General features: G+C 33.9%; 1 protein-coding gene across 2 annotated transcripts in view; it reads right to left on the reverse strand.

The window, feature by feature from the left end:
• The window catches only part of LOC126921199 (high-affinity choline transporter 1-like), a 24,767-nt gene continuing 1,188 nt past the window's right edge, over nt 1–23,579 (reverse strand). The window contains exons 2-14 of one of the 2 annotated variants that reach the window (XM_050732529.1): nt 18,944–19,075; nt 16,787–17,011; nt 14,397–14,504; nt 11,702–11,930; nt 10,996–11,224; nt 10,381–10,615; nt 9,520–9,626; nt 9,071–9,174; nt 8,835–8,965; nt 8,151–8,428; nt 7,251–7,901; nt 6,181–6,377; nt 1–5,393 (exon numbers count right to left, since the gene is read on the reverse strand). In XM_050732529.1, coding sequence (XP_050588486.1) covers nt 5,117–5,393; nt 6,181–6,377; nt 7,251–7,901; nt 8,151–8,428; nt 8,835–8,965; nt 9,071–9,174; nt 9,520–9,626; nt 10,381–10,615; nt 10,996–11,224; nt 11,702–11,930; nt 14,397–14,504; nt 16,787–16,958 — 2,718 coding nt within the window. In that variant the 5' untranslated portion in view covers nt 16,959–17,011; nt 18,944–19,075 and the 3' untranslated portion in view covers nt 1–5,116. Of the gene's footprint in view, nt 5,394–6,180; nt 6,378–6,540; nt 7,142–7,250; nt 7,902–8,150; nt 8,429–8,834; nt 8,966–9,070; nt 9,175–9,519; nt 9,627–10,380; nt 10,616–10,995; nt 11,225–11,701; nt 11,931–14,396; nt 14,505–16,786; nt 17,012–18,943; nt 19,076–23,579 lie in introns of those variants that run through there. The other variant, XM_050732530.1, reaches the window with a different exon arrangement.

Raw genomic sequence — 23,579 nt, forward strand, 5'->3', positions numbered from 1 at the left:
TAAAGATGTATAGAAATTTATTTTTTTCGATAGAGATGGAATTAAGTGTTTAAGTTAAATAACTGTTTAATTATGCCCAATAAGGCTTGGAATCGGGATGATCGTATCGTAATAAACGGTTCTTAAATTAAGGTAAGCCTATATAATCGCTCGTGTATCGGTATCACGAGCGTTGTGTGTAATACACCTTCATTTATCCTACAATTTGGCACGTGATTCACGTTTCAACACAAACATTTGTTGTGTCCTCAACTCGAAAGAAATGTTTCTCGTACTCGTTTTACAGTTCAGTACATGACGATACATGATATAAAGCTATATGTTAATGGGAAATGTACTTGAACCTTAAACAAGAAAGGAGGAAGGCTACTCACTATATCTTAACTATGTATTTGAAAATCTTATAAAAGAAAAGAACCTATTGTAGCAGATTTGAATTGCAGATTATTAATTTTCAATTGAACTACATCTACGAAAAATTTTTTATAAAAATTTTAATAATGTTACTGATTATAGAACATTTTAAATAATAAGAACTAATTAAAGAGCATAAATTAATAATAAAAACTAAAGAAAATTTTAATAATATCAAGATTGATAAAATGATCGTTGAAATTTATTAAATATTATTTGAGCTAATTTGATATTAATAACTTAAATTTAAGAAATTAAAATTTAAATGATGAAATTGAAAAAATAAAGCGAAATCGTAATAATACCCTATGTATCTTGGAAGATCACAAATACATAGCGTGAATAGTGTACTATAAATAATTCTGCCTTAACGATTAAGTTCACTACGAAAGACCGCAGTGGCCTTTCACGAGGCTATCCTCCAGGAATCGATCGTTAACCTTCGAATCCTCTTTCGTACGTTTTAATAATACTGATATAGGTCTTCGACGTTTATCTCGCGCTTGTAAGCTTCTAATCATCGATTTTACAAAAGTACGGAAATTGACGTTCTAAGCGAAGAAAGAAATAATAGACGTAAGGAAAAATAAATAAGGATAAGTAAAAAATATGTTAAAATAACGAATTATATTACAATTTTCAATGAAAAGGATGAAAATTTTGGAAAAAAATTAGGAAATGAAAAGGTATATTATGAAATGTTATAGAAATAAATTACATACTAGAAGAATTCAATTAAGATTCTATTGCAGACTAGCATATAAGTATCAGGAAGAGGAAAATTATCGTTCGATATCTGTTTAATTTTGGACTTCAAATTTGAAATTTTTTAAAATTTTAGATATGAGAAAATTATATTCAATTCTCACAGTTTTCGATAGTTCAGTTTCAATGGTTTGATCCATTTCTTGCTTATAATATGTAAGTATGTACTACTATTTGGTCTGACCAATAATCTACTTAACTACTTCTTCCACTTACATTTTTCTCTGCATTAGAACCTCAATTAAGACCAATCTGTATGAAACTAGTGAATGAAATTAATCACACAATAAGTATTTCCTTCCTGTAAATAATATAATAATTGATATAAAATAGCAAAATTTCTATAGAAGTTAGTCATGGAACCGCTTTAATTATCGCTTCGCTCTCCAAGCAATACGATAATTAAACAGGTTTCTACGTCTTACAATTTCTTAAGAAAAATAGCATGATATTACACGGTACCGTGCAAAGGACTGGAAGCGTGTTGGGTGATTGTTTATTCTACGAAAAATTGTTTGTTTGCCGCATATGGTATTGAGCCAACAGAGGTTCTGTACCATTGTAATTCTCGCTAGCGTTACATTGGTTATAATATAGAGAGAAACCTCCATGTGTATGTATATATATATAATATATATACATATGTAATATATATAATATATATATATATAATTGTACAACTACAGTTTACGGTTTATTAATCCTACAAGACTAGACGTATAATCGGTGGAAAAATATCGTTATTCTTCGTCGTCGGAATATCATAAATTTGCACGTAATACATTGGACGTTCTATATCCAGCAGCTTAACCTTCCCTCACGAGTACGAAAAAGTAGGTTGAGCAACGGAAACCCTTGACATACCCCTTTCCCCTCTCCCTACCCAATCCCTGACCCGTTTCCGGCTAAGAGAAAAATAACGTTTCCTTTTCTCTTTCTTTTTATGTAGACGATTAATTCGAAATACAGCTTTTCAGTAATGTGAAGATAAATTAAGGAATTTAAGAATTCGTATGTCTATATAGTGATACAAATATACAGAAATCGCAAAAAATTCTAAAATTTAGTAAAAATTCAGGACAGATTTATACAGATGCAGAACTGTAGAATTGCAGAAAATTTAAGGGTGTACCTATATACATATGTATGTATATTTAGACATTAAAGTAGAAATTTAATTGACATATAATGTTGGAATTTCAAATTGATCTATGTAGATGTTCATGAATTTCCGCGAATCATCATGCGAATTTTGTTTTAATGAATAATATCGTCCTCCAATAATACCATCCAATAGCAATATTATTTGTAACGGCTGCAAATAAAAATATCTTTCCTATCTTTAATTTAATGCCGAATAGGAATAAAACATCTAATTGCATTTGTTCGACTTCAGTGATTTCTAAAATAACGATATATTCTACTATAAAATTTCATTTGTGATAGTGATTTCCTTCGATGATAACTTTTAGCGGTTCAGAAAGAGATGTATATACAGTGGCTACCGAAAGTATTGGCACGCATCCTTATTTCCCAATGCGTTCTTTTATCAGGTCCTACATTTCATTTTCATAGTATCAAATTTTTGTAATCATACGCAAGTACTACTAAATGATACGAAATTTAATATACATGGATCTAATTAATTAGTACGTAAACGCTATAAGTACAATGGTATACGTATACTTGTTGTAGCCCTTGTATATCGAAACTTGAAATTTTTCTTTACGCTGGAAACGAAACCGAAATGGCTTCGAGTAGCGAAGCTCATGCTGCTGCCTCTATTTCTCACAGTTATACTGCTCCTCACGCTCCTCCTCTTTCCTCCTTTTCGAACTGGACATCAGAAGTGATGGAGCTGCGTGCCCCAATTCTCACCGTATTATCAGCTAAATCGTCTATTAACTACCTCTTACTGTAATTATCTAAATGCATAATCGTGTTTCTCGAAGGTTCCCCTCTTTCCTTTCCCTTCATACACGAACTGGCCAAAGGTCCTCAACGTATCAATCGCTCTATCTATACAAAGTCACGCAAAAAAGATGATGATCATGTTCTTTTGTACAAAAATTAATCGCTTCGTAAACGGGTTACTTGGTTCCTCTGGTTGAATCAGTCTGAAAAGGGGATTTTTAACGACTAGTAAACACCTGGGTGACTAGAACTGTATTTTTTCGAGAATAATCTTTTTGAACTTTTTCTCCATCAGACACTAATGCATGTTGTATTTCAACATTCAGTAATTATTTTAAATTATCGCTCGTATACCAAAAATACTCGAAACCGTCGAAAACTCGTTTCGGACCAAATTCGTTTAGATACTTTGACTCCAAGTAGGGAGAATGTTGTGAATCACATAAGGCGTTTTGGAATTTCAAAAAGGTATATAAATAGCTTGACGGAGAGATACAGTTTTAGTCTTTCATTGGATTACAGAAACAAATGATACACGTCAGAAATGCACAGTAATTCTTGGATTATAGCAACTATTGAACGATTTGTTGCTCCGAAACTGTGCGATTAGAGGTCTTTGTGTTTTCTTATTTATCAGTCATACGTAAAGAGATCCGTGAAAAGGTGAGAGGAGATCCCTGGTGAGTGAGGATGAGATATAAAGATTACAAGTTTTATGGGATGTTCCCTATAGTGTAAATATAAAATCGAAAAGTATGGTTGTTTTCACGTTCGTCTGATGAATCTGATAAAATCAACGATAAAAGGTAAGCTATATTCCTGAGTGATAGATTAAGTACAGCAATGACGAAAAATAAGATCATAGTCATCTTTTGAAACGCGTTTGTGATGAATCGAAATGTTCGATCACGAAGTTCGTAAAGTACAATGCCGACGTGGATTAACTAAATTATCTTACAAGAGGGGCAGCGTCATTTGAAACATGTCTCGCTTTTATCTAAGGTCTACGAATTTCTGATCGATCGCTGGCTGAAATCTTACCGCTAGCTTGACGTTTTTAGGGATCAATTTTAGTGGACGAATCGTCTGCGGTCTCGACTACAATCTTGTTTTGTCCGTCATCAAACAATTGAAGCGATGTGATTAAGGAAATTTTAATATATTAAAAATACTGTCAGCGAAAAATATATAGTTTAAAGTTTCAAATATTTCTTGCAACTCTTTCGAAACTTACTATAAAGTCTTGAAAGTCATTGCAAATTATTGCGAGACATAATCTTCGCAAACAGCATTTTTCATCACGACTAATTTCTTTATTACCACAAACGACGTTATATCAAAATTGGACGATCTGTTCGATGAAGCGAATGAATGGGACCAGAGATCTATCTACGCGCTAAGGAAAGCATTTCCTTGCCCTTTCCATAAAAAACAAGTATTTCCTAAAAAAGTCATAAAAGTTGGGCAGTGGTAGTTGTACGATGATTCGAGAGAAAAAAAAGATAGGATCGTAAAAAGACGCGATCGGCCTTGTGACTTGGTCAGGCGAAATTCGATTGTCCTCTCGTTTTGGCTCGTCGTTCTTATTGCATATCTAAAGGAAGCGATATGACAAAGTCGGTAAATCATTTCAAAATTATATCTTAAAAGCACCAATTTTTTGATTCATTACTGAATTGTTAACAATGATAAAAATTAGTGTACGACCCTAGCTGCGGCTAGATCAATTAGCAAGATGAAAATCAGGTGAGAATTTGAATTTAGTTACGTATTTCAGTTCTTATTATACCTTTAAATCAGGTTCTAACTTTACTCTTTGTCACATGGTATTTTTTCATGACTTGAAAAAACATAATTATTTCCTTACAATAATAAACGTAGAACACTAGCTCATGAAAAATAACGGTGGACTAAGTTATACCATTATGATTCTTGGCCAGCCTGGGCGTGGTGATCCTATTTCACGTTTTTACTTTACAAGCTCGTTATATCGCTTCCTTCGAATATACGTCTTCCTTCAAATTTAAAACCTGCTGACCGCTTCGTCGTCAGTCACGAAGTAGTTGGAATTCTTCACAGCCGAGCTGTACATGTTGTAAGTAGGACTACAAACGACGAGTCCGGTCGTGCAACCGCTCAGCTCCTTTTCAGTCGTCACGGAACCGTGTCGCGCGATTGTCGACGTCCTTCTATCTTTCTTCGCCAGAGTCATGCGACAGTCTTCAGGACGCAAAGGCATCGATGGATACGTTGGCTGTCTGGCCAACGTCGTCAATGCTCGGTCTCCAGTGTCATTGAAGCTGCGCAAACGTTTGAACGTACGATCGGAGAGGATGTTCAAAGATCGAGGAATCATGTGAAAATTTTCATTCGTTCTTTATGAGATGCTACGCGAAGTTTCATATAGTTTTGTAATAGATATTGCAAATAAATTTTTATCTTTTGTAAGATTATATAATAAATTTGTTTGCCTTTTTGTATTACACTGGCCACAGAGAGTATTTGCAGATCATTGTATTTAATGTAGTGCTTAGGTAATAACTAATTTAGTCTAAGTATATTACATTTGTTATCATTTACTATAAAAATTAAATGTAGAATCTGATAAAAAACTGTTTCACTGGAAAATAAGAGTATGTGCAAATACGTTTTGCAGTCACTGTATATTTTGAGAAATATAAAAATACCAATGTTAGCAGCAGTGAACAAATATAAGATAGATAGTATAAAAAAATATAAATGCTTATAATTGCATCATTTAATACCAGCATTGCAAAAGCACGTTTTTATTAAATTTTTTATAAAAATTAAAATTTTATATAGTAAAGAATTTGGATCAAATAAATGAACGAACTTTCCAAAGCTGTGAAAATTTATCCACATAAGCATCAAATAATGCGCACCAACCAATTCTCTATATAACAATAAACTATTCGCTACTAGAAAATGATATTATAGATCCTATATAATCAAATGAAATTACTAATTGCTAATGAATATTGACAAATAAAATAAATCAAAGCCGTTCGCTATTAATGAGCATTAATGAAATATCGATGAATATAATAATTTGTCAATTATAGATACCTATGATGCCTGACGATGCCCCTTTTGATTCTGCAATGTTCATTTCCACCCTGTCCCTCTAACGCTGTCCCATGGGTTTTGCACGCCTCTACTCCCATAGGAACGGGAGAAAGTGATCCAGGTCCGTACGAACTACTGCTCTGTCTCCTATCCAAAATGTGGACAAGCTCCACCGACGGTGTCGGTGAAAAAGTGCCCTAAAGACACCTCACGTCAAACCTTACCCTCCCATTATTTAGCGTAATCTACCAAATTCAAACGCTACCAAATAAAAACCGAAGAAAAATCAGGAAGGGTTTCGCAAAACTCAGAAATCGTTCTTCTCTGGCATCCAGCGGACGGGAACAACTACAGGTAAACTACTTAAAATAAATTTCATTTTAATGAAACGTTTAATTAAACAACAACACAAAATCAATATAGCTCTGTTATAGACACAAAACCAAGGATTTAGATATAGTAGAATCTCGTCTATTCGTACAGGTCGAGGAATAAGATAATTTAGGTAACCGAAAAGTTTTGAGTGGAAGTTCGCTAGCTATTATCTTCATCTCTTCTTATTAGTTTAGATAATAGAAGCTAATGTTCCAAATTAACAAAATTAACACAAAATTAATCAAAACCAAATTACTTTTTCAATCGTGCTATGAATTCATAGTCAACCAATATTACTGCAAGTCCTTTAATTAGACTACTATTATTAGTATTTTACAAACAACAAATTGTCAGCACCGATTCCCTTGCATAATAACGACAAGTTTGAAACAAATCAAATAAACCTTTATATGTGTACACATTTTACAAATTACAAGCCAACTAATCATCCTATTTGTCATAAAACTCTAAAATTATAAAAAGGAAGTTTACGATTTTATACTTGTCAAACTTACCAATTCACTAATATTATTATCTAGTACATCATTATGCAAGACGACTCAAGTGTAAGTTCATATACCTGAAACTGAACATTAACCTTTTCGTATAAACGAAGTGCGAATAAAACGAGGTTCTACTATGATGAAAAAAAAAAATTATTAAATTCACAAGGAGGTGACGCCGAGCTCGCTCACCTGTAACGATGGTCTCCTCAAGGTGCCACCCTCCATACCAACCAGCTTCACACCCTTCACGTTCTTCTTAACGTTGATGGTAGTTAACATATTATCTGGGACACTGAATTCCGTGTTTCCTCTGTCCACGATACTGATCCTCTCGTTTTCTCTCGCTTTATCGTTTAACAAAGATCCATCATTAGATTTGGTGTAATGAGGACCCGGAGTCATAGGGTTAGCTACAGTGGGATTCGTTGGCACATTCACTATGCTTGCATTGTTATTTGGAGGTATAGTTGGTCGATCAGTTGGTAAGAGCATTTGACCCATGGAACCCCTTAGGTTTCTTACACCTAATATTTGGCCTCTGGACACTTCGTTGCTCTGTATAGGGGCGTACTGATTGGGAGTTGGAGTGTGTCTACCGCTGATCGAGCTCGTATGGATTGTGTTTCTTAAGGTTTGAAGGTGTTGAAGGCTTTGGTTTGCTTTTTGAACGGCTGATCCGACGCTGTTGACCTTGGTAGTGTCTTTTTCGTAAGAATCGGTGGCTATGGTCCCACTGTCTCCCCGATCAGTCATGTCTTCCACTGAATTGGAAGTAGTGCGGTCGTCGTCATAGCTGCCGGGTCCGATCCCATCACACGAGTCCATTCCAGAGGTGGATTTCTGGCCAGATGAAGGTTTTAGGGTAATTTGTATTCTTTTAAGACATATGGGATATCACAAGATATGTGAGATATATTTATAGGGTCGATTCTAGATATTAAAACGATGAGAAATGTGCATGTACAAAAATGTCGTTTGGGGTTTATTTTTCAAGTTAATTGTTAGACATTTAGTAACTGTTGCATTTTCGTGTCTAAAATGTATATATAAAATATCATTGTAATGATACTGAGGATTTGAAAGACTCACATTGACAGAGGAAGTATCCATTAGAGCGGCACCAGAGCTGCTCTGTACAACCCCAGATTGGTCTTTCGATTTCCCAGGCGAATATACACTAAGAACATCGCAACATCGGGGAAAATAACCTTTACCAAGAAAATTTCTTGTAAAGAAACTGGTGATGAGCTGGGTAAATAGAGCCACGATCATGGCACCAGTGCGAAATGGGAATTTTTGTGATTGCGTTTCCGTGTCGTAGAAAGGGTATTCGATGAGAGCTGGCACGCCCAATCCTCTTTCTCCGCCTGAAACATAGTTATAAAATCTTTTCAAAATGAATATTAAGTTAAAAAAATACTTTATGGGCTAATAATATACTTTACTTTACTTTATAATTTACAAAGATTGTTTCTTTAGAGAAACATTCTTCCCATCAAATTTGTAATGTACGTTTATAAAAATTGTTTTATGATTATTCTATGATCTATTGTCTCAGCAATTAAACTTAAACCTTTGACTAAACCTAATAGATTCTTTTCATTTTTATTTTATACTACTAAAATGTATCTGTCTAGTCACGGAGTGGCGCTAAAACCAGAAAATTAACATGCCAGATTTATCATGTCTCTTTTCCTGTGTTTTGTGTTTTTTTAAATAATAAATATCCTTTATGATATTTTTATGATTTTTATGATTTTTTATGATTATTACCACAAAGACGTAAAACAATGGCCACGAAGTAACCCGCGAGACATCCATAAGTGTCGACCAGAGAGGGCCAATGGATAACGGTTAATAATTGCGGGAAGAGCACCACATAAACCAGATCAGAGCTCAAGTACCTTTAAAACAGAGGAGGCAACAGAATTAATTAGTTGGTCTGCTTAGTTGTCGACGGTGAACGAGTCAACAAAACAATTAAATCGAGCGTTTCTGTTACTACTCACGATAGATAATAAACGCTGTCCACCGTGAGTGCTATTAAAGTCGACAGTACTGTGATTATGACAACAGATATCCGGAGTATCCAATTCAGTTCCCTCTCGGTTGCCTGTAATGGAATAAAATAATTAGAATTTTTCTTCTTCTTCTATCTCTTCTTTTTCTTCTTCGATTCTTCCAGTAGAAAACAGTTTAATTTTGAAAGAAACACAAGAAGCATTTAAATCTTCACATTTTGTAAAGTTAAAAAGTTGAAATCTGTTAGATTCTTCCTTCTTTTATTTTTTTTCTAAAAAATGCTTTAAACGTAAAAGAGATATAAAAAACAGTTAAATGTTCGCTTTTTACAAAACAAAGAAATATTTTAAAGAATCATGAAAATGATTGAATAAAAAAAGATTCATAAAAATTGTAAAATTATGAAATTCGCTAACAGAAATTTGTTAATATTTACTTTTGGCCTTAATGTGAGTCTGTAGACGTTCCTGGAGAACATGGAACTGCTGGCTAATATACTTGAATCTGCTGACGACATAACTGCTGCAGAAATGGCGCCCAAACCTGGAAATCAATCGTGAACAATATGTTATTTGACACGTTGTAAAAGATTTAGTTTAATAGATTTTGTAATTTTTCTACCATAAAATAGAATTAAAACAGTAACATTCTCTTTCTTTTTGCTAGAATTTAATTTTCTAGCCTGGGGTAGATAAGATTTAACGTTGTAGTCAGATGATAAGAATTTGCAGAGTCTTCGAGCGCTCCTGTACAGTTCTTCAATTTTGTTCTTTACAAACACTCGACCTGTTTCGCGGTTTCTTAAGCGACTAATGTACAGGGTGTGCCTGGAACGGGGAGTGTGCTTATCTTGAGGGTAGAAAAGGGTCAAATGGTTGTAGGCACAGAAACGCTTTCTTCACGAGGTCTACAGAAAAATTATGAAAGAATGATTGCTAGTTATTAAATGACTATATCACTCAGGAAAAGGAACTTTTCCATTTTACGCGTATCTCACAATATTGATCATTTTTTATTTTTGACAGAAAGTAGGCAAGAACAAAGAAATAACGCGATGCGCAAGTAAAGCTTTAGACTAGATTGTTGTTTATCAGAACGCTATTCTTTTCTTACTTCACTATTGTTCTTATAATTAATACTTTCAATTTCTTTTTAATGGAATGAGCAGAAAGCGTACAATAGCTCACGAAAATATATCGATGCCTATAACTGTTATAACACTTGATAGCAGTCCCTAATTCTCGTTATTGAAGCGAAGTTATACGAGATATTAGGTCGCCACAGTGATACAACTCACCGACAAAGGAGACCCACTGCGGCGTTAGATATCGAAGAACAATCGGTAACACATTCCCATCATGTGCTATTATACTCTTGTTAAATCCTTCTACGGATGACCAATCAGTGGCTCGTGCCACCACACCAATTAAAGCTGATGGAAACGCGAGGATCATGCAGCCAAACATCGATGCTATCGATAGAGCCGTTGCTATTGATGTGCTTCGCATACTTAGGATCCTTTGGAAATAGCCCTAAATAAACGTTCATTAAAATTGGTTGGTACGATCATTAAATCGTTAGATTGATTCAGAAGTTAGAATGATTGAATAAATAAATACGACTTGCACAATGATATAATAATATTAATAATCTTTCTCTAGTGCTGTAAGGGATGTCTTTTAAACGTCGTAAACTTCCATAAATATAACTAAATCAATGATTAAAATTTTCTAGATATTTTTAAACATATTTTTACTATTGATTCTTTTTCTTCCGATCATAAACAATTTTAAATTTACATGCTTGGTATACGTGAAGCTTTTCTCTCAAAAGATTTCATTAAAGCCGGAAGTGCTTTGCATATTGAGTACCACGGTATACGATATTAGAACTATCGATGAATATTCAATACCTGCCAAGGTATACCGCCAAATACCAACAACAGCATACAATCTACCCACTCGCCCAGGTCCTCGTTCTTAATTTCCCCCAGCCATTCGTGCGGAGCTAGGTTCTTCTCGAAAGAAACAGCAGGGTGAAGAGCGGAAAATGGAGCAGACACTCCCAAGCCGATTACAATGCACGCTAACTGCAATACATCGGTGCATGCGACGGAATACAGTCCGCCGAATACGGTATACCTGCAATTCACATGACATCGATATGTTTACCTTCGAATTTCATCGAACTCGACTTCTCAGACTATGCTACTTCAAACGGGGCAACGAATGCTTATTATCGCTCAAAAGTATCGGGATATTTATTTATTTTTGGCAAGATGTATTCCAAGTACAAAATTACGGATAAATTATTTCCTTAGATTGTTTATCACGTTCTGAATTCCAGAGATTAAAATATAAAACTGTGATAAATTATTCAAGCAAAATATAACAATAATAAAAAAGGAGATATTTGTTAATCTATAAATTATGTAAAGAATTTTATATAATTATATTATTCTATTAACAAGTTGTGATTACAAGAAGTGATATCCAAAAATGAAACGACTTTCAACGGCGATATTTTATTCAAAAGGTGGTGGCTTAATGACATCCCATAATATTTCTTTTCTGGATGAGATATTTGGAATTTACTATATTTGCTTCTTTTTTACTCACACGGCTGCCAAGAGCGCAGAGGCGACAATGCTGATCTCCGGTTCCACGCCAGCCACTACAGCCAACGAGCTTCCCAATGCTCTCAGCACCGCAGCACACCAGAACAAATCACCACATAGAGCAGGAAGGAACAACAGTCCTCCGACCCCGGCGCCATATCTCTCTTGAAAAGGATCCAGCATAGTCACATGCTCCGCTTTCCTCATTGGTCGTACAAATAACACCGCACCTGTCACGTTTCTTCGTCATGTTAACAATCCTCGATTCTGAGATTAACCCTTTAACTGCCTTGGTTTCAAAATCAAAATGTCCGATTAAAATTTCCTCAAATTGTTGGAAACTCCAAAAGCAATCTCTCCAATCAAGAAACTTTCAAATTCCAAAATCAAGATATTCAATCAAAAAGTTCTAAAATTGTGGAAAACTTCAAAATCCGGACATCCAATAAAAAAAAACATTCATACTTTTGAAATATTCAGGACCAAAATACCTAATCAAAAAACTCTCAAATCGTTGAAAATTTCAAAATCAAATTGAACCAGTTGTTCGAGGATTGATGATTTAAAAAATCACAGATTCCGGATGAAGTGTAGCACGATATTAAATTAACGAATAGTGGCTACAAGAAGTATTTACACATATTCTTATTTTCATGGTATCAAAACTTTGTAATCATATAAAGTACATGTTAGATGATACGAAATTTAATACACTTGAACCTAATTAATTAGTATATAAATACTATAATAGATACTATCGTGTGCAAATATTTTTATATAGAACTGATTAAAATTAAATTTTAATCAGAATACTGATAGAACTGATTAAAATTAGTTTTTTGTGAAAGAGATGGAAGTGAATGGCTAAAAGATGGGTTTAATGGATTCGCACTTTTAATTAGGTAGCAGAGGCATCGGTTAAGTGAAACGCAAACCTCGTTGCGAATGTATAGCTTCGATTAATTGAAGTTCAATCAAATTCGGGATCTGTGGTCATGGGATGAGAAGCAGGGTGTGGGAAAACATCGTTAGCAAAAAGGGATATCCATTACTCTGGAGTACCAGCAAAAAATTGGTGATAAAGTGGCTAGCGCATCCGTCGACGTGCAAATAAATTGGGCTTATATGTGCCGGTTTGATTGGACCTGCGATTGCTAGTCAGGATCATCGAAAAAATATTTGTTAGAGAATTTCCTGTACGCATTTTCCGTGAATGAAAAATTTCTGTCTAATTACACGTATATTTTAATATCTGATATTAAAATATTTTTGATATTTCTTATTCACGATCTTTTTATTATTTTTCCGTTTTGATAAATTTTTTGATCATACTTGTTCAAATTATGTTCAACGAATTAGTTCAAATTATTCCAAATATTTTCTAGCAAATAAGGAATTTGTAACTCGAAGTTTGCTGTAATGGCTTTAAGGGAATATTATCAATCCGTCCTTGAATATATTATGTGTATTATAATACGAAACATTTTGAAATTCCATCAATAGTGTAATGAGATTCGATTATAAAGGTCGATATAAAAGTTCTCTAATGGTCAGTGTTCAAATACTTTCGTAAGCCACTGTATATCAAAAAAGTTCTATTAATACTTAATAATCGTTAAAAATACTATTTACCCCAAACTAAAAAGATCTTGCTTCAAATCATGAAACTATACTCATTGAAACTATATTCACCCCTTCTACCATACTCCTTATCAACACTACCCTCTTAAAGCAAACCTCAAACGTCCAACCGAATCGACAACAATGACACCCTCACATTGAATATAATATAACCTTCACGGAATCGTAGTCATTCTCAGTCGGAATTGTTCGAAAAAAGATATAAAAAAATAAAATAAAAAATAAAATAAAAGGAAGAACTTTGAGTAAATTGAAGGAGAGAAGAAGCGATAAATATATCAAGTGCCTCGACCTTGACAATTTCATCACCTTCCCATCGATCTACTTCCACCCCCTTTATTATGATGCTCCCTTCGATGCGTGGCAGTTAAATGGTTAAGGTTACACCTAGTGTTGGGACTGATACTGCGTTGGTACCTATCGATACTAGCTTATAAATTACAATCCTATAGACATCGCATGAAGATTATCAATTAATTACGTTATCAATTAATTCCTTTCAAAAAAGTTAAGAAGAACTTTCAAAGAAATGAAAAAGCTAACCATGGATCTAATAATATATCTAGGAAATAAAATTGTGGAATAAACAAAAAGAGTAGAATTGATCAGTTTGACTTGTGGAAGACTCATGTACCGTGTCAGTCTCATCACTAGTTACATTTAGTTAGAACTCTTTCACTTGACGATTCGTGTATCCTGTATGAGATACTATTAGAATATCTGAGTGACGATCGTTTATTTCTTAGTTAGGAAACGAAAGTAATCTAACAAATTAACACAAGAGAGAATGGAGCAAATTGAACTATACTGCAGTTTCTAAATTTATCACCATACGAAACGATTCACCTATAGCTCGAAAGTTTTAAAAAAGAAGGCGGTTAATCGACTAAAGATACCGCTGATCGGTATCACAATATCGTATCTAACGAGAACTTCCGTAGACGATAATGTACGATCCGTATCCATCATACATGTATCTTCGTGTGAAAGAGCTCTTAGTCAGTGTACAACATGCGTGCGTATCACCGGCAGAAAATGTCCGGAGATTGGCGTACCGAACAGTAGACTGAGGCTGTAACCGAAGGGCACTTGACACCAGGCCAATCCTCTGGTAAACATCAATTCAGCGGTCCCGTTCACGTAGGCGCCGCCAACCCACGTGGCTGTGGAAAAAAAGCAAAGAACGCGGTTTCTCTCGATTAGTTGGCTTCGATTAAGCAGGAAATCGCTCTTTCGAGAGAAAATGTTAGGGGGTAAGTCCGGTGATCTGTGAAAGCTCGGCAAATAGAGCACTAGAGGCTTCCTTGTATTATACTAGGCGGAAGTGACATTTCTTTTGCTATTGATGAAATTAGAGAAGGTTACGAGTAGATGTTGGAATATACATATACAGTTTGAATATTGTTTCCTCAGTGAAAATGGCTATATACTGTATAAGGATTTGTGTAAGTATATGGTAAGTATATGTGTTTATTATTATCTGCGTTATTTATGTAAATATTTGTTTGTCGGGATCGAAAGCTCGATATTGTGGCTATTTTCTCAATCAGGTCAAACTAATCTTATTCCGTGTTACGTAATTATTACATAAGAATTGTTTTAATATAATATTAAGGGAGAAGGTAGTTGACTCCCTCATTTATCAATATTTATTGCATGTGAAGAAATGCAGGTTATTTCATAATTCGCAAACTAATATGTATCTATTAGTTCACAAGAGATAGTACAATAAACAGAATATTTAATTTAATTTGCTGATTGAATTAAATTTATAAATTACGATGTGTACATTTAAAATTTCCATAAGCAAAAAGTAGTTAATTTTTTATTTACTGCATTCGAGCAGCTACAAGATATTTCATAACGCGTGAACAAAAATGTATCCACTAATTTACAACGTCTAGGACTTGATATTTGCTTTAATTTAGTAAGTGAATTAAATTTGAAATTTGGACGTGTAAATATCAATTCTTATAGAATCGAAACCATTCTATCGGGTATCAAACAACCCAATCTTTATCAATTCAACCATAAAACATACATAAAGCTATTCCAGGTGTAAAATGAATTTTACCCGACCCAAATCCTAGTGTAGCTGACCGAACGTCGCTAGAACAATCGGAACGACCGACCGCAGAAATGCGTGCATATCCCCTCCACCGATGCTCTTACCATTCTCTCGTTGAGTCAAGAGAGGGAGGGGGTTAGCAGCGCGAAGAGAAAGAACATAATACGGACAGTTATAGCCGAGCGGAGCATTTTCCGTGGCATATTTTCCCGCATAGCGTTCATTAAGCTAATGGAGGGATGCAAAAATGATTTCTACCGCGGATATAGAGTATGGTTGAATATGTATGTATAAATGAAACGCGGGTTCTCATAACGTTAGAACGGATTCAACGCAATCTGATAATACAGGTGGGGGTAACTTAACGAGAAATAGGGGGCGCTTGTGGAGACGGTGATGGGGAGTACATGTACGGAGAATGGAATAAAAACGCGTGAACAAGAGAAAATAAACTGGAGGAACAAAAAAGGGAACTAGGAATAAACGAGAAATGCGATTGACGCGATGACAAAAGCCGGGATTCCCCGATGTTATACACTGCTCGATAAAACATCGCGTGTACGCGTTCAAATGATAGAAGGTAAGGATGGACGATTTCTTCCGGAAGTGAAAGCTATCCTTGAGACTGTGATTGTTCATATTTCGCGATTAATTGTATGATCTTTGGTTCAATACGTGTAGCAGCCCGCAAAAGAAATTCGTGTTATTGCCATATACGATGTATATAGTATAACATAATATAATAATCATATATTATATTATCATATATATTTATTTTCATGATTAATTGTTTAAATACTTTCGTGAGCCACTGTATGCATAATGTATGTTATATAGGTATAGAATGGTTTGATATCATTTTGTTTATATTATTTTGGAGATTAAGTTGGATAAAGATGAAACTTCATTGCGAGTTTCAATAATATTTGAGTTTTCTAAATTTTGTTTGAGATACGCGAGGAATGGAGTGATTTTGTACTTCTGATTCTGAATGGTAGATTATATTATTCCGTATAATCCTGATCAGATAGATCTACGGTTAGGATGCTTAAAGTTTCAATGGGAACAGGTAGAGTATGAAAGCAGAGTTTAATGATCTCAACTAGAAATTTTCGCGTCGAATTGAATTCCGCGGAACAGATTAATAATAATAGATTTTGATAATCCCAATTATGGAGGTAAGCCAACCAAATTTTAATTGAATTTTTGATGGAAATAGCTGAATTATACAAATTACTTTACAACATTTGTAATAGCTTCTATATATATGTAATAGTTTTTTTAGAAAGAAACATTCTTATCAAATTAATTTAATGAAAATCTATTTCATCATGGATTTATATTTAAAAAAATGTTTAAATAGTTCTTAAAACTCACCGATCAAAGTGAAGATACCGAGGATCGGGCCTAAACCACGATCCGCCAATATCATTGCGTCTTGGCCATGACGTGACTTTTTCTTCTTCACAGTACCTGCCCAAATGCCAACACCCAACACCAACACATAAAATACGATCACGCCTATCAAACCTATCACGTATACCCCCATCGTTGCAGCTTCACTTCTGTCTTCTTCCGGGATTATTGTGTGATCCCCTGTGACTGAATTATTTCGAAATTAAAATATTTTCCTTAACTTTCTTACAAGTTTTATTAGAAACTATTGGTAACATGAACGATTTTGGATATTCAAGGTCGATTTCTTTACTAGGAATAATATTAATCAGATTTGTTTAGGGAAAATATTACTTCTCTACTATTTAGTTTTATATCAGAGTGTTCGGTAAGATCATAGTGTTTTTATTATGAATAACTATCAGATAATGAAATGTTCATTAAGAAAAAATGCTAAAAACTCCTTAATAAAATAGGTTTCCTACTTGAAGGAATTCATTGTTGAAAGCAATAAAAAAATTTTAAAGGAAGGTTCGTGGAGTTAAAGAATTACAGCCAAATATTTCTTAATCTTCGCTCTTAATTTCCCCAATATAATAAATGTAACGAAAAATGTCGTATAATGAGAAAGTGGCTTTGAATCATCCGACTGGATCAAACAAAAAGAAGAAATATGCTGTTGTATATAATTAAGCATAACAATTCTAAGTATTTAATTATATATTTTAATTACGTAATGCAAATAATAATCTAATATTTAAAAAGATAAAGTTTATAGTTTTCGACAATGAATTTCCTAAACTCTAAACACCAAGCAATTATCATTTCCGAATTTACATTTGGTTTACACTTTGATCAGGGATAGTAATTAATTAAAGGAGCGACGAGAACATAGGTATACTAATTGCAAGTCAAAGCAATGTTCGGCTTATTTCCGTTCGCAACAAAGACGCATTCGAGACTGGAATCTGTTCGACACTAATTTTCTAGTGTTCGTGATCAGTATCGACGATCGACAGAACAATCGTAATACTCTAAATTGTTCTTCCATTCCCGATCCTTTGTAGAACAGAAACGGCTCGACCTCCCTTGGTGATTTGCAAATGAACAAATCGACGCTGTCGAGATACTCATTGACACCTATTTCAGGGGAACTTGGTGAAGATTGATGAGACAATTCCCATTGGGATGAGGAAATTGCAAGCCGACAAATTATAGAATAATTCTCGATTAAATTTGTCTTCATTCCAATCTCAATGCTTGTCTCGATAAAATCTCGGCAAATTCGATCAAATTTACAAAGACTAATTCTATGAAAATACATTGCCTTTAAATCTCTGTAAACTTTTGCTACGAATTTTCCGAACAACGTAATATAATAATAAATTAATATCATTTTTGGTGTCCGAATTTTTTAATCGTAAATATTATCTTCTTTGTACCAAATGCTTCTTAGCACTGATCACAAAACATTTCAACAGTCAATTATCCATTATAGAATACATAAATTTCAATAACCAATAGAATTCACTTTAACACTTATTATATGTAAGGTAGCTGTTTGTACTGTACATTTTTAATAAATATATATGCATATATATATCCTGTATCTTTTATAAACATTTTCTGATTGGTTTCAAATTTTACCAGCATAATCGTCTCGTTACAGTGCCAATGAAATTTCGAAATCTCTTATATAACATACACAATATATGGACAAAATTTTCTATGGTAAGTTGAGTCAATGTAGCGTATTCAGGAAAACTTCCAAGAAGAAGCAAGAAGTTTTAAAATTATTTTGATGAGCTACTGTAAATTCCTCTGCTATTTTCATTCCATCCAATCTTCAGCATCCTGAACAAGCATCGTTCCTCGTATTGATCGCGTGTCGGGTTATCCAATAAAATTCGGACACCAAGCTATCGTTTTCAGCGTTAAGCAGCCAGCTAGGCAGACAGACAGGCATGCAGGCAGGCAGCTCCGAAGCAAAAGTTAAAGCTCGGTAAACTCGTCGGGCAAACGGTGGAAGAGCTAATCGACCGCGGCGGCAATTGCAGCGTGGATTAAAATTCAAGTGTGGCCTAGATATCGGACATGGATGGGTCGTCGGGTCATGACCCGGCTCGCCGCTTTACTCACGTAAAGTTCAGCCAATCCTCCGCGCTCCTCTCGCGCGGCATTATTAATTCGTCCGCGAGTCGCCCCCTCTATTTTTTTTTTTTTTTGCTTTTTCGTCCCTTCCTCGGATTCCTTTTTTCTCTCGTGGACCACCTGAAAATAGAGGTGAAAATAAAAAAAATAAAAGAATCGCACGCCTCGATTGAACAGCAAAGCGCGCCGTTCGGAAGGGGTGACACGCGATTCGAGTTTTTGTTCCCTCGTTCCCGGACCGTTCTTTCAACGATTTCCGATCGTACAATCGTGCATTCGAGAATTCTTTGCACTCGCCGTGTCAAGTATTTAATTTGGCTTTGCTTTCATTTCTTAATCTCGTATTTTATTGTTTCACGCTTTAATATTTTCGTGTTTAACATATTTTAAATTTTAATAATGGTGCAGGTTTAGTATCGTTATACCAAGCAGTATTTTGTTTAATTGTGACTATGAAGGAAAAAAATCTTTACTTATGTTCGCTTTATTATACAATATAATATCACATTCTTGAAGAAACATGACATTTGATTCTTGCTGGAAAGTTTGTTCAACAGAATGATGTGCTATTATGTTCAAAGAGGCAATTCTTTGTATTTTTTTGAAACTAATATTCTTTGATTGTGTCATTTCCCGATATGCGTATTACATTACTCATTAGCCTGTTTCTGCTTGTAATTATCAGAATTTTCCACTGGTTATTTTGCTTCGTATGTTTTTCTTTACGTTAACTTTGCTGTTTGATTTTGTGGAGAATTTGCCGTGTTGACAGGTCAAGTGCGTGTTAACAGCTTGGTAGGAGGGGAAAAAGCGACGAAAAGATTGCAAGAGAGGGTGTTACTTTTATAAGATTAAATATGATACTATGTAAATTAAAACGCTATTAGGATAATATCTGGATTCTTTCATTCAATATTATTCAAATGCAATGTCCTGACAAGCGTTTATTCTTGTCCTGAAACGAAATTGAATTAGTTAAAGTATGTTAATACATATTTTCTCAATAAAATGGTAATAAGAATAGATATTCATATATTATTCTCTTTATCGTATTATTGCAATAAAATTAAAGAAAATATTTTGCTTTAACTTTACACGATCAATAAAACAAAATGTATGACAATCCTTTTTATGTTAAATACTTTCATTATACATGAAACGTTTCGATTACAACGTTTTAATTATACATGAACGTCGTTTGATTACAAAAATCCGCCTTCAAAGTCTCGTTTCATGTCTTCCATCGTCCGTTCCCAGGGTAAAAACATGTATCCGAGGCTTTTCAGCGATTTTCCTCGCGGAAATCGTAATAAGAGACTTAAGAGCGTTCAGAACGCATCTTCACGGTTTCACGATGGTTTCGCGGCGAATTCGTTAAACTGCTGACATCGCGGCCTTTTTCTCATGAAAGAAGAAATACGCGCTTTTCACTCGGAAACTAGTAAAAAAGCGGTTTCGCTTCAAAATTTGAAGAAATTTTCATAATTACGAACATTTCTTAATTGCTTATGCGTTCGAAAGCTTTTACTGTCTGAAATTTTGAAACGCGCTGATATTACTAGTGAATTTCTATTTTAAGCTCGTCAAACGTATTTTTCCACTCGCAACGTTAAAATATTCTATAATTAGAAACTTCATCGAATATATAGGATATATTTTTTAATTATCTGACAATAGATAAAGGTAGATTTAACAGAGACTCGATGTAATTAGTTATTTATTTTGAGTTATAAGTTTGTAACAATAGAACTCGTTACGATAAAGATTTCATAAAAAAAGAATAGGAAGATTGGTAGGGAAATGAGAAACAATTGTATAGATAATAAGGGAAAATATACTGCTAATTAATAATCGATAAACAATTGCTTACTTGTAACTATACTTTATCTATGGGATTCTTATTCAAATGTATAAAATATAAGATTACTAAAAATATAGAAATTTAACTAAATAATAATAATATAAATAATAATATAAATAATACTAAATAATAATAAATATTGAATATGAATAAACAAATAAAATACAATATCAAACGATGATTGAAACATAATTACATAAATTAACTCAATATTTATCATAGTTTTAATGGAGTATAAGGTTTGGATAAATATCGAATTAAATTTAGAGGAAAATCAAGTTGGTGCTAGATGGGTTAATTGGCGTAAAATTAAAGTTCTTAATAGCCGTTTCTATTAGGAAAGAAACATTAAGCAGTCGTTTCATTAAGCGGGTTATCAAGATTCGTTTCTTGTTTCTTTCCTTTTTGCGTCATCTTTCTTACTTTTCCACCTCTTTCCATAGTATTTGTTGGTGAAACCAATTAAAACGAACACATCTGGTATTTGCATGTTCTGACCAATCAGAAACATCGCATTAAGCTGGGTAAATACCTTAACCGAGAATCGATAAATTTACGCGTTGGTCGCAACCAATTGGTTTCTACTGACTGTTTATAAACATTTTTTTTCGATCCACCATCATAGCCAGACGAAAGCAATACAAAAAATAAATAAACAGAATTACTTTTTTTGTCAGTACTTTTTCAAAATTTTGTTCTATTTCATTTTCATGCCTTTTTAAATTTTCTGTATTATGCTTTTTTTAGTAAGATGCTAATATATTTGATGATAATATTTATCTGGTATACATACATGGATCATTTAGATCGCATTAATTTTTATTCTAAATAATTTTACATTCGTAACATAAACTAGCATTTTTGATATTATTCTGGTAAAATAGTGCAGTATTAACATATTTCCTATCACATGGATTATCGGTATTTCCTACAAAATTTATTTATCAGAATGAAATATCTGACGTAGATCACTAAAATTATATATATATAAAAAGAAACGGGAGCAGAACAAAACAAAGATCAATTTCAAGATAAAACGGCAAATGGAACTATAAACCTAAATAACTAAAGTATCGAAAAATTCCAAGCAAACGGAAGAGATAAGGGAAAAGACGAAATAAGAGGAAAACTTTCCATGAAACAGTCATTTAAATGTATCAGAACTCGGACAGAAGAATAGGCTACAGCCTGTGAACTAATTCTACTTAGTAAATTAGTACACGGGGATATTAATCAAAATGCAAATAAATACTTCAGTTAAAAATAAATCCAAATATATATATATATATATAACCTAAATATTCAAAGTATGGAAAAATTACAAGAGGGAAGAAGGAATAAGAAAAAAATAGAAATAAGCGGAAAAGGGAAGCACACGATGAAGCGCGCGATACCGCGTGAAACGGAACGCGAGTAATTGTCCCGCGGCCCACAAAGGCTGGTTCGTTACTGAAATTGCTTACTAATTAAGTGTAACGAAAGGAGGGGGAGGTAAGGATGAAGCAAGTAAAAAAAGCGAGTAGGAAAGAGGAAGATGGAACGGGGGGAAGAGAAAAATTAACGAGCAGAACGTTGCCGGGCCGAGACAAGAATAAATAGCGCGCGCGGCTCGTTATAAATTTGTAGAAAACTACGTCGGGTGAATTGAAATGGATGAAAGGACATTTTAGAGACTCTGTAGACCGCGAATCGTTTCTGAAGAGATTTAAAAAAAAAGAGAGGAGGCATATGGAAAAGACGAAGAAAATGAATATGTATAAAAAAGGGAAGAATAAACGTAGAAGAAAGAGAAGAGGAAGAGGTGGAAAAAATGCAAGAACCAAGGGTTAAATGGCTCAGAGACTCAGAGGGGAAACGAGTTTAAGAAGTTGCTCGGTTTGTTCTTCTATTCGAAGAAGAAATTTTCTCGATAGGCTGGCTCGATCGCTTTAACATTTTCACCGCAGGATATCCTCAATTGAAGCCACCTTTCAATCGAAGGAATAAAGAAGAGAACAGGGAGGAGAGAAGAGTAGAAATTGTTTATCGTATCGCATCGTAGAATGTTACTTGGTACATAAATTTGTACAATTATTCGTTATAGAAGAAAATTTTGTTATAAAAATAGTAGAACAAAATAATATTTTGAAATAAATTTTAGACAAATACTATGAATTTTAATTGAGCGATGGTTCTTCGAAAGATTGTTGAAGATCATTGAGGGTAAGAAAAAAAAGTAGAAGATATACTGTAATTTGTTTACGATATACTAAATCGAGACTAGTTCATAGAAAGAACTATATCGGAGTATCTGAGAACAAACAGAAAAAACAAAATCTTTGATTAAAATAAATTGCGGATTAAGTTAACTTAAGTATTACAGAAATCTGAATTCTTTCAAGCATTAGAATACATTACCGGATAACATTAAAATACATTACGCACTAGCTGTAATATATTCATAAGAAAATTTATAAAAGACTTGTACTAATTTTCTTCTTGTATCTTCTCTAGTATTTATCTCGTACTTATATCTTATACATTTTAAATTCCACACTGAATATAAGAAAATTCCGTTTTAATTAAAATTTCCGTTTACTAATTTAGTAAGTAGAATTAATCTCTCAGCTTGCATTCTATTCTACTGTCCACGTCCTGATATGTTTTCATTACAATGCCATTTCATATATGACAGAGGAGGACAATAACAAAGGACGATTATAGCACTCCTCGGTGAAGCGACGTGACAAAGGACGAAGCGCCTCATTTGCAGCGCTGTTTGTT

Source organism: Bombus affinis, chromosome 10 (assembly GCF_024516045.1).
Source record: "Bombus affinis isolate iyBomAffi1 chromosome 10, iyBomAffi1.2, whole genome shotgun sequence".
In the NCBI taxonomy this organism is placed as follows: domain Eukaryota; kingdom Metazoa; phylum Arthropoda; class Insecta; order Hymenoptera; family Apidae; genus Bombus; species Bombus affinis.